The sequence below is a fragment of the Sturnus vulgaris genome, chromosome 19 (assembly GCF_052056855.1).
Source record: "Sturnus vulgaris isolate bStuVul1 chromosome 19, bStuVul1.hap1, whole genome shotgun sequence".
In the NCBI taxonomy this organism is placed as follows: Eukaryota; Metazoa; Chordata; class Aves; order Passeriformes; family Sturnidae; genus Sturnus; species Sturnus vulgaris.
In genome coordinates, this window is record NC_142261.1 from 12,231,724 (window position 1) to 12,241,780 (window position 10,057).

The window sequence follows — 10,057 nt, forward strand, 5'->3', positions numbered from 1 at the left end:
GAAGCCATAGCCGGGCGGGGATGGGGGATTCACCCAGTGTCGCTGTGTGTCACCCCCGTGTCCGTGCCCCCCTCCCCGTGCCCGTGCTCCTCCCCCTTTTCCCGCCCCCATCGTGTCTGTGTCCCCCCCCAATTCGTGCCATGCCCCTGTCCCCCCCCCGTGTCCGTGTCCCCCCCGTGCCCGTCCCCGCCCGCCGCCGCCGCCGCCCCCGTCCCGGCCCTTTCTGGGCCGCCTCCAACTTCCCGGCCGGGGCGCGGCGGCGGCGGCGGTGGCTCCGCGGGGCTGCGGCGGCCGAGCCTCGCTGGGAGCCCCCCGGGCCCCCCCGGCCGCCCCCCAGGCCGCTGCCCAGGCCGATGGCGGCGGGGGCCGCGGCGGGGCCCCCCCGGCGCTGGGAGCCGCGGCCCGGCCCGGAGCGGGGAGCGGGCCCGGCCCGGCCGTAGCGGAGCGCGGAGCGGCGGCGGTGAGTGCGGCCGGGGAGGGCGGCGGGTGGCCCTGGGCCCTGGGTGTCCCCCCCCGTGTCCCCGCAGGTGCGGATCCCCTCCCGCCGGCGGATCCCCGGAATAGGGAGCCCACCGCCGAAAGGGACCCCCCCCGCCCCGAGAAAGAGACACCCCCAGAGATGGACGCCCACCCCCCCCAGGGAAAAGGGGACCCCCCGATACGGACACCCCCCTCCGAGGGTAGGGACCCCCCAGCAGAGACAACCCCCCCGAGGGAAAGGAACCCTCCATACAGTGACCCCCCCCCCCCCCCCATCCCCGAGGGAAGGACGCCCCCGGCAGGGACACCCCACTCTCGAGGGATGGGGGCGACCCCCCAACAGAGCCCCCCCATCTCCGCGGGCAGCAGTCCCAGCCCCACCCGAGGTGAGGGGTCCCTCCCCAGCACGGACACCCCTTCTGAGGGTGGGGGACACCCCAGGGGAAGGACCCCCCTCACAGGGTCTGGGGGGTGGCAGTGGGGGTCACTGAGCCCCCCCCCGGGAGGGGGTGACCCCTCTGCTGTGACATCAATGGCTCTTTTGTCCCCACCCCAGGTCAGGGACGGCCCCAGGTGCAGCCCCCACCCCGTGGCTGAGTGCTGGGGAACAATCCCCCAGTTCCCCCACCTGGGGGGTGCAGCCCCTCAGGGTTGAACCCCAAGGGTAAAGGGGGCCCCTGGCACTGCCATCCCTCGGGGTGTCACCTGCTGCCAGCGTGGGGACACCGGGGTGAGGACACCCACCATGACTGAGCAGCTTTGAGGGCGAGGTTGGGGAGGGATGTCCCCGCTCTGCCACAGCCCCACCGGGAGATGGGCATGGGTGACAAGGGACTCGTTAACCTGGGGGGGCAGAGGGGACACGGGATGAGGGGACATGGAGTGGGAGATATGGAGAATGGGGACACATGGTGGAGGGACATGAGGTGAGGGGGACATGGGCTATGGGAGGGACACACGGGTGGAGGGACATGAGGTGAGGGGGACATGGGCTGTGGGAGGGACACACGGGTGGAGGGATGTGGAGTGGGGGGTGCTGCAGGTCCTGGCAGGGATCAGGCAGGTCCCAGAGGGAGGGTGGTGGCAGCGGTGACTGTTCTGCCCATGGGTATTATGTGGGGGAAACTGAGGCACCGAGGGGTCACCGAGGTTGGTGGGTGGTCTAGGGGGCTTTGGGGGGATTCCTGCCCGTAACAGCCCTCGTTGTTCCCCCACAGGAGGTTTGCCATGGCCGACCCCAGCCACATCCAGTCAGCCGCCTCCAAGAGCATCCGCCCCTTCCGCTCCAGCGAGGAGTACCTGGAGGCCATGAAGGAGGACCTGGCCGAGTGGTTCAACACCCTCTACGACCTGGACATCCAGGTGGACACTTTCCTGGAGAGCCTGGAGACGGGATGTCACCTCTGCCGCCACGCCAACAACGTCAACCGCACTGCCCTGGACTTCCAGGAGCGGCACCCGGAGGCGGCCGCCCGCATGCGAGTGCCCCAGAACGAGGTGGTGTTCCAGGCCAAGAACGTGGTGCCCGGCTCCTTCATCGCCCGGGACAACGTCTCCAACTTCATCCAGTGGTGCCGGCAGGACCTGGGCATCCAGGACGTGCTCATGTTTGAGACTAACGACTTGGTGCTGAAGAAGAATGAGAAGAACTTTGTCCTCTGCCTGCTGGAGGTGGCCAGGAGGGGCTCCAAGTTTGGGATGCTGGCCCCCATGCTGATCCAAATGGAGGAGGAGATTGAGGAGGAGATGAGGGACCAAATGGCCGACGGCACGCTGGGCACAGGCCGGGAGAGCCGGGACCCCCAGGCGGGCGCCTTCCCCAGCCGGGCCCGGCCCATCACGCTCTGCGACCTCAAGAACCTGGACGAGCTGGTGAGACACGCGCTCCCCTGGGAGCCCTGTGCCTGGGTGAGGGCCTGGCCGGCCACCCAGCACCCTGGGCACCATGAGGGCCTCGCTGGCCACGCAGCGGGCGCTCGGTGGCCTGTGGGAGGTCCTGTCCGTCCACCGGGGAGCTCTGTGGTTCATGGGAGGTCCTCTCTGTCCATCCAGTGGTCACTAGGAGGTCTCACCTGTCTATGGCCTGTGGGAGAACCTCTCCAATGTCTGGGGGGGGTCCCACCCATCTCTGTGGCCCCCTCCCACCCATCTCTGTGGCCCCTGAGAGCTCCTGGCCGTGTGCCCCATGAGGTGCTCCATGATCCATGGGAGTTCCCACCTCTCCACCCTGCGGGGCGTTCTGTGGTCTCTGGCAGGTCCCACCTGTCCCTGTGACCCCCGGGATGTCCTTTCTGCCCACCCAGGGCACTCCGTGGCCCAAGGGAAGTCCCACCTATCCCTGTGAGCCCTGGGACGCCCTTCTGCCCACCCCTGTGGTCCATAGGATGTGCTCCACCCACCCATCCCAGCTCTCCATGGCTACGGGAGCTCCTCTCCACCCACCCACCCACCCACCCAGGCTCCCTCCTGACTGCAGGAGGAGTTATTTCGGTGGCTGTGGGGACGCAGGTGTCACCTGTGCCCTGCCACCTCCTCCCCGTGAGGGGGTGACTCGCAGTGCTCCCCACCCCAGGACGTCTCCTCCTCCCACCACGTCGAGGCTGCTGTCCCCAAGGACGGACATGGGGACATCCGGGCTGCTCACAGTCACAATTTGGGGTGTCAGAAGGGGAGGGGGGACAGGGACCCCCCCCCCCGGGCCAGGAGCTCAGGACGGATTAAAGCCGGGTGCGGGATCCGTCCCGCAGGCGAGGCAGCGGATTAATCTGGGACGGGGGAGACACGGGGGGGGACAGGGGGGCTCTGCCCTCCCCTGACTCCCTAAGCCTTTTTTTAATTGAAACCCCAATTCCTCATTAAGTCCCTCATTAAAGAGCGTCCTGACCCCTCCCTCCGCCCAGTGCCGCTTCAGGGGGGCCCCCCCGGGGCTGTTGCACCCCAAGCCCCCCTGGCCGGGCGCTGCCAGCCCCGGCTGCATTTTTCCGGGCTGCGTAATTCCTCGCCATCGGCTTTTATGGGCAGCGCCAGAGGCGGGGAGGAGCCTGGCAGAGCAGGATCCGGCCCCCCTCGTCCCCAGGTGCCCCTCCCGGGGTGGCAGCAGGGTCACGACCCCCTCTCACTGTAGCCCCCCACCCTCCCTCCGTGACTCAGTTTCCCCATCTGAGCTGTCTCTGTCACCCGGATGAGAACCGCCGCGGCCACATCCTTCCTTCCTCTCAGCCCTGTGATGGGCATAGCTGCAGGAAAACCCCCAAAATCTCGGAATGATTAAAGAAACCCCAAATCTCGGGGTGAGGTGGCGCTGTGTCCCCCCCAGCCCCGGGCCGGGCCAGGATGCAGCCGCGTCCCCGCGTCCCCTCCCGTGGCTCCGGGTTTAATCCCTGACGTCAGCCCGGGAGACAGAGCCGGCAGCTGGCAGCCAGCGGGACCACGGCACTGCCCGGCCACCCCACAGCCCTGCGGGTCCCCTGCCCGGCCCCCCAAATCCTCCCGCTCCACTTTTCCCTGTGCCACACCTTCAGGTTTAGGGAGAGGCAAAATCCCCCGGGATTTACCCCATTTCTGTTGATGGATGTAGGTCCTGCCCCATGGTGGGGATTTGGGGGCGAATCCCCCGTGGTTCAGGATTAGTGGGGTGGGGGATGTTTTGTGCCCACACCTGGGGGTTCCGGAGTGGGTGGACCCCAAATGAAGAGAGTTGTGCCCATTCTCAGCCTGCTGGGGGTCCATGGGAAGAGACCCCGGCCCCCTGCACCCCAGCCCACCGAGCTGCTTCCCTCGGAGGGAGGGAGCTGCCAGCATGGGGGGCACACAGAGCCCCTCCGTGTGTGCCAATCTGAGGGGCTGCCCCAATAATTGGGATCCACACCGACCCTATAGGGGGGTTTTGCCCTACCGGCCCTATAGTGGAGGATCCATGACCAGACAGCCCTATAGTAGGGGGTTTTGTGCCCTACCTACCCTATAGCAGGGGTTTCTGTGCCCACCAGCCCCATAGAGGAGGGTCCATGCCTCACCAGCCCTATAACGAGATTTATGCTCACTGACCCTATAGTGGGACATCTGTGCCCACTTGCCCTATAATGACGAGTCTGTGCCCCACTGACCCTGTAATGGGGTCAGCAGCCCTATAACTGGGGGGTCTGCACCCCACCGGCCCTTTAGCAGGAGGTCTGTACCTACCGATCCTATAACAGGGGGTCTGTGCCCCACCGACCCTATAGGGGGGTTCTATGCCCACTGGCCCCATAGGGAGGTTCTGGACCCCACCGACCCTACAGCAGGGCGTCCACGCCCCACTGACCCCTCCCCTCTGTGCCGGCAGGTGCGGGAGATCCTGGGCTGCTGCTCCTGCCCCTCGCAATTCCCCATGGTCAAGGTCTCGGAGGGGAAGTACAAAGTGGGAGACTCCAACACGCTCATCTTCGTCCGAGTAAGAGCCACCACCGCCCCCTCACCCCATTCCTTGTCCCCTCCCACCCCATTGTCCCCCGTTGCACCGGCACCCTCCACCCTAATCCTCCCCCTGCTCCCAGGCAAGGTGGGTGGGGTCCGGAGCTGGATTTCCTGCCCACGCCGGGGTCCTGGGGGGCTCTGGGTGGTTTTTGGGGCCGGCACGGTGACAGCGCTGCCCGCAGGTGCTGAGGAGCCACGTCATGGTGCGTGTGGGCGGCGGCTGGGACACACTGGAACATTACCTGGACAAACACGACCCGTGTCGCTGTGCTGCCCTCTGTGAGTGTCTGCGGGACCCCCACCCCCCGCGCCCCACACCTCGGCACGGCCCTGCCTCCTGGATCTCTGTGGGGTTCTGTTCCCGGATTCTCCATGGGGCTCCATTCCCTGGCTCTCTGTGGGGCCCCTTTCCCTGGTTCTCTATAGGGTTTTGTTCCCTGATTTTCCATGGGGCTCCATTCCCTGGCTCTCCACAAGGAACCCTACAGAAACAGGGCTCTGTTCTGTACAACTCCATTCCCTGATTTTCCGTGGGGTTCTATTCCCTGTTTCCCCATGGGTTCCATTCTCTGGTTCTCTATAGGGCTCCTTTCCCTGGTTCTCTGTGGGGTTTTGTTCCCTGATTTTCCATGGGGCTCCATTCCCTGGCTCTCCTTGGGACTCTCTTGCTGGTTTTCCATGGGTCTCTATTCCCTGGTTCTCCACAGGGCTCTGTTCTGTAGGGATCCATTTCCTGATTTTCTGTGGGGTTCTGTTCCCTGTTTCTCCATGGGTTCCATTCCCTGATTTTCTGTGGGGTTCTATTCCCTGTTTCCCCATGGGTTCCATTCTCTGGTTCTCTATAGGGCTCCTTTCCCTGGTTCTCTGTGGGGTTTAGTTCCCTGATTTTCCATGGGGCTCCATTCCCTGGCTCTCCACAGGGCTCTGTTCTATAGGGATCCATTCCCTGATTTTCTGTGGGGTTCTGTTCCCTGTTTCCCCATGGGTTCCATTCTCTGATTCTCCGTGGGGCCTCACTCCCTGGTTCCCCATGGGGCTCCATCCTCCGCCTCTCTATAGGGTTCCATTCCCTGATTTTCCATGCATTTCGTTCCCTGGTTCTCCAATGGTTCCATCCCCTGGTTTCCTGTGAGTCTCCCTTCCTTGGGGCTGGGTTCCTCAGGGCACCGATCCGGCTGGAAGGGGGGAAAAAGGGAGTGAGAAAACTCGGGCTTTTCCCCAAATTCCCGAGATCCGGGAATACCCCAGTCAGAAAATCGGGATGCTGTGAGGGCAGGGGGGTGCTGAGCGCTGCTCCCGCTGACCTCTCCCCCTTCTCCCTTCCAGCTCACCGCCTGCCCCAGCCCCGCACCCCGGGCATGTCCCCCCAAAAAGCCGCTCCCGGCACCTCCTCGTCCCGCGCCTCCAGCCCCAGCACCCCCCGGCGCCCCCGGCCCGCCGGGCCCCTCCCGGGGGGAACGGAACGGGAGCGGGGCCCGCAGCCCCGGGGGGACCCCCCGAGACCCCTCAGGCAGGAGGGATTGCCCCCCCGGGGGGGTGCAGCCCCCCGCTCCGGCTCCGGCAGCCCCTCCCGGAGCCCCGCGGAGCCGCGGGGAGCGCTCAGGTACGGGGGGATTGGGGGACCCCAAAACTGCGCCGAGACCCCAGCGAGGGCTCAGCCCCACAGAGGGGAGGGGGAATGGTGGGGGGCACGGGGGGCGTTAGTGGGGAAAACAATGGGGGGCAATGGGGGTGCAGCGAGGGGAATGGGGGACATTGGGGGCAATAGGGGGACAGTGGGAGGTATTGGGGTGGAATGGGGACATTGGGGGGGCAGTAGGGGAACAATGGGAGGTACAGGAGTGGAATGGGGGTGGAATGAGGGGAATGGGGGGACAAGGAGAGGTACTGGGGTGAATGGGGGTGCAGCGAGGGGAATGGGGGACAGTGGGAGGTACTGGGGTGGAATGAGGGGAATAGGGGACATTGGGGGATCCAATGGGGAGCACTGGGGAAATCATGGGGGGCAGTTTGAGAGTGAAATGGGGGTGCACTGGAGGGTGCAATAACGGGGCTCAGTGGGGGGCTGCAATGGGGAAATCATTGGGGGAAAATGGGACAATGAGCAGTTCTGAGGGGTCCATGGAGGGATGCAATGAGGGGGCAGTAGGGGCGAATTCGGGGTGAAATGGTGCAGTGGGAAAGAATGGTGCAGGGAATAGTGGGGGGCAACAGGGGGAGGGAAGGGGGGCTACAAGGGGGGAAATGGGGTGTGCAGTGGGGGGATGTGGGATTTCATGGGGTTCAATGGAGGAGGGCAGTGGGGCTTCACTGGGGTGCATTGGGGGAACAAGGGGGAATGGGGATGGAATGAAGGGGCAATAGGGGGGAGAATGGGGATTTAATGGAGAGGGGAAATGGGGGACAGTGGGGAGGGAAGTGGCGTTCTGGGGGGTGCAGTGAGCAGGAATGGGCGGTGAAAGGCAAGAATGGGGGTTCAGTGGGAGGGTTTGATGGAGGGCAAGGGGAAGAGAAATGGGGTCCAGCAGTGGGAATGCAGGTGCAATGAGGATGGAAATGGGGTTTAAGGGGGAATGTGGGGTACAGTGGGAGAGCAATGAGGAGAAACGGGGATAAAGGGGGATGAATGAACGGATGCAATGGGGAGAGAAATGGGGTGCAATGGAGGGAATGTGGGGAGCCATGGGGGAGAATGGGGAGGGTTCGGTGGGGAGGGGTGCAACCCCAGTTTGGGGGAACTGGGGGGGGGGTCCACGAGGAAGGGGGCACTGGGGACACCAACGGGGGGGTTCTTGGGGGCTGTACAATTGGGGGGTGCCCCGGGGGGGTCACCAGGGTTCTCATTTTCCCCCCTGTCCCCCCGCCGTCCCCAGGCCGCGCGCCCCCGCGCGCTCCCGGCGCTGTTCGGGTGACAGCGACTCCTCCTCGGTCACCTCCGCTCAGAGCGGCCCCCGCCGCCCCCCGGGACCCCGCCGGGACCCCGCGGACCCTCCCGGGCCGGGGTCCCCCCGCGCCTCCCGCAGCCCCGGGCGCGGCCCCGCGCCGCTGCTGCTCATCCGCCGCCGGCCCGACGGGCAGCACTCGTGGGCACGGGCAGAGCCCCCCACGGCCGGGACCGGCCCCGCGGGGACCCCCGGGCCACGGCGCGACTCCCGGCCCGGCCCCGGGGACCCCGAGGAGCTGGCGCGGAGGCTGCGGGCCCCGCGCTGGCTGGAGCCCGGGCAGGAGCAGCGGCTGTTCCAGCGGCTGGAGGAGGAATTCCTGGCCAACACGCGGCTGCTGGAGCAGCTGGGGGACACGGAGAGCCCCCCCCCCGCGCCCCCCGCCACCGCTGACTCGGCCTATTGCTCCTCCTCATCCTCGTCCTCCTCCCTGAACGTGTTCGCCAAGCACGGGCTGCCCGCCGAGGACGGGCGGCGGGGCGGGAATAGCGATGGCAACAACAACGGCAACAACAACGGGAACAATAACGGGAACAACGGCGGGTGCCCCCCCCTGCCCTCCAACCCCACCCTGGCAGATGCCCGGCGCCGCTCCACCTTCTCCAGCTCCTCCGACGAGAGCTGCTGCTTCCCGGCCTCCTGGGACAACCGGGAGACAGCGGGGAACCCCGGCTCCGACACCGACTGGGCGATCGGGGAGGACGAGCTGATGGAGATGGAGGAGAGCCCCGGGCCGCGACTCCCCGCGCCCCCAGCGCGGCCCTGGGCCAAGCCCCGGCTGGACACTCAGCCCCACAAGGCGCCCTCCCGGATCCCCACGCCCCGGGGCTACGGGGCAGGCGCCCAGCGGGCCCCGAACGGCAGCCCCAAGGCCTGGGGGGCTCTGCAGAGCATCCCCTCCTCCCTCCTGGAGCCTCCCTGGGCCCCCCGGGAGCGCGAGGGGCTGGAGGAGAACGCGTGGCCCTGAGAGGTCGATGGCCATGGCAGCCCCTGGGGACATCCCCGAGCTGCTGCGGGAGGGTGGAGGTGGCAACTGGGTGGAGACACCCGGCCAGGCGATGGCCACAGAGCTGGGGTGGCCAGGACCTCTGCACTTGGTGACAGCTGGCAATTGGGTGTCCCCATGCCATGGGGAGCAGCTTCATGTGGTGGAGGTCAGGGCAGTGGTAGAGCAGAGCTGGCACCTGGGAGTGGGGCTGGAGAGCACCCAGTGCTTTTCTTGCTCTCTTCGTGTCTCCTCATTCTTCTCCATTTGTTTTCCTCATCTTGACCTTCTCCTCCTCTTCTTGCTATTCTTGTCATCCTCTTCCTCATCTCCTCTTGGGCAGCTTTCTCCTGTCTTCTCCTCTCCTCCTCTTGGCCTTCATGCCGTTTTCTCTCATCATCTCTCCTCCCTGCAGTTTGTCACCACAGCCCCTATTTCAGGGCGGGGGGGAGGTCACTCTTCCCTCTCCAGCCCCCAGCCAGCCACAGCACTGCCCACAGCTCGTGTTGATGTCCCTGGGGTGTGACAGGGCTGTGCGCCCAGCCCAGGCCACCGCGCCACCCCCCTGCAGCCCTGCATGTCCTCTCCAGCCAGTAAAGACCAACGGAGCTGAGCCCACCATGTCTGCTCATCTGTCCAGGGGTATTCAGACCCCCAGGCCCAAAGGAGGAGGGCTCCAGGGGTCCCAGGAGGGGGGGAGCAGTGCAGAGCTGGGGTGAGGCTGAGTCCCAGTGTCCTGTACCCCATTACAGCCACTGGGACCCCTCCAGAGGTGTCTCTGGAACCTAAAGTTCCCCATGGCCAGGCCAGGGCCCTTCACTTCAGGGCTGCTGGCCCAGGGGGACACAGCCACGCTCTGAGGGCTGGGCAGGTTGTGGGGCACCATGAGGCTCCAGACCTGCTGGTGGTGACCACCCTGCTGTCATTTTGGGGGTTCCAAAGCAGAGTGTGCACTCTGGGCCCTGGACACCTGCCCTGCCTCTCCTTTGGGAGTAGGGCTGGTGTCCAGCCCCAGAGAGGTGCTGGTGGCCTGTGGGGTGTCCCAGAGCAGGACCAGTGATTTGTGGGGTGTCCATCCTTGCCAGGGACTCTCACCTACCCCACAAGAACCAGCAGCAGATCCTGGGGATCCCACATTTGTCCCCCACCCCAGGACCCAGACTGGACACCATGTAGGGGTGCAGGCCGACCTTGG

General features: G+C 65.9%; 1 protein-coding gene across 4 annotated transcripts; it reads left to right on the forward strand.

Moving 5' to 3' along the window:
- The first annotated feature begins 348 nt into the window (after nucleotides 1-348).
- GAS2L1 (growth arrest specific 2 like 1) lies at nucleotides 349-9,475 on the forward strand. Of its 4 annotated transcripts, none has more exons than XM_088176307.1 (6): nucleotides 349-460; nucleotides 1,698-2,388; nucleotides 4,805-4,912; nucleotides 5,118-5,214; nucleotides 6,262-6,538; nucleotides 7,809-9,475. In XM_088176307.1, the coding sequence occupies exons 2-6, from the start codon at nucleotides 1,708-1,710 to the stop codon at nucleotides 8,842-8,844; spliced, it is 2,199 nt and encodes a 732-aa protein (XP_088032433.1). In that variant the 5' UTR covers nucleotides 349-460; nucleotides 1,698-1,707; the 3' UTR covers nucleotides 8,845-9,475. The 4 variants fall into 4 exon arrangements, with proteins under 4 accessions (XP_088032433.1, XP_088032434.1, XP_088032432.1 ...); XM_088176308.1 differs by lacking the exon at nucleotides 349-460 and adding an exon at nucleotides 567-680; XM_088176306.1 differs by lacking the exon at nucleotides 349-460 and adding an exon at nucleotides 867-1,210.
- Nucleotides 9,476-10,057: the final 582 nt, after the last annotated feature.

Coding starts and splice junctions, on each gene's coding strand:
- GAS2L1 (XM_088176307.1), top strand. CDS start 1,708: ATGGCCGACCCCAGCCACATCCAGTCAGCCGCCTCCAAGAGCATCCGC. Junction 4,913..5,117: donor ACACGCTCATCTTCGTCCGA/GTAAGAGCCACC, acceptor CGCTGCCCGCAG/GTGCTGAGGAGCCACGTCAT. Junction 6,539..7,808: donor GAGCCGCGGGGAGCGCTCAG/GTACGGGGGGAT, acceptor CGCCGTCCCCAG/GCCGCGCGCCCCCGCGCGCT.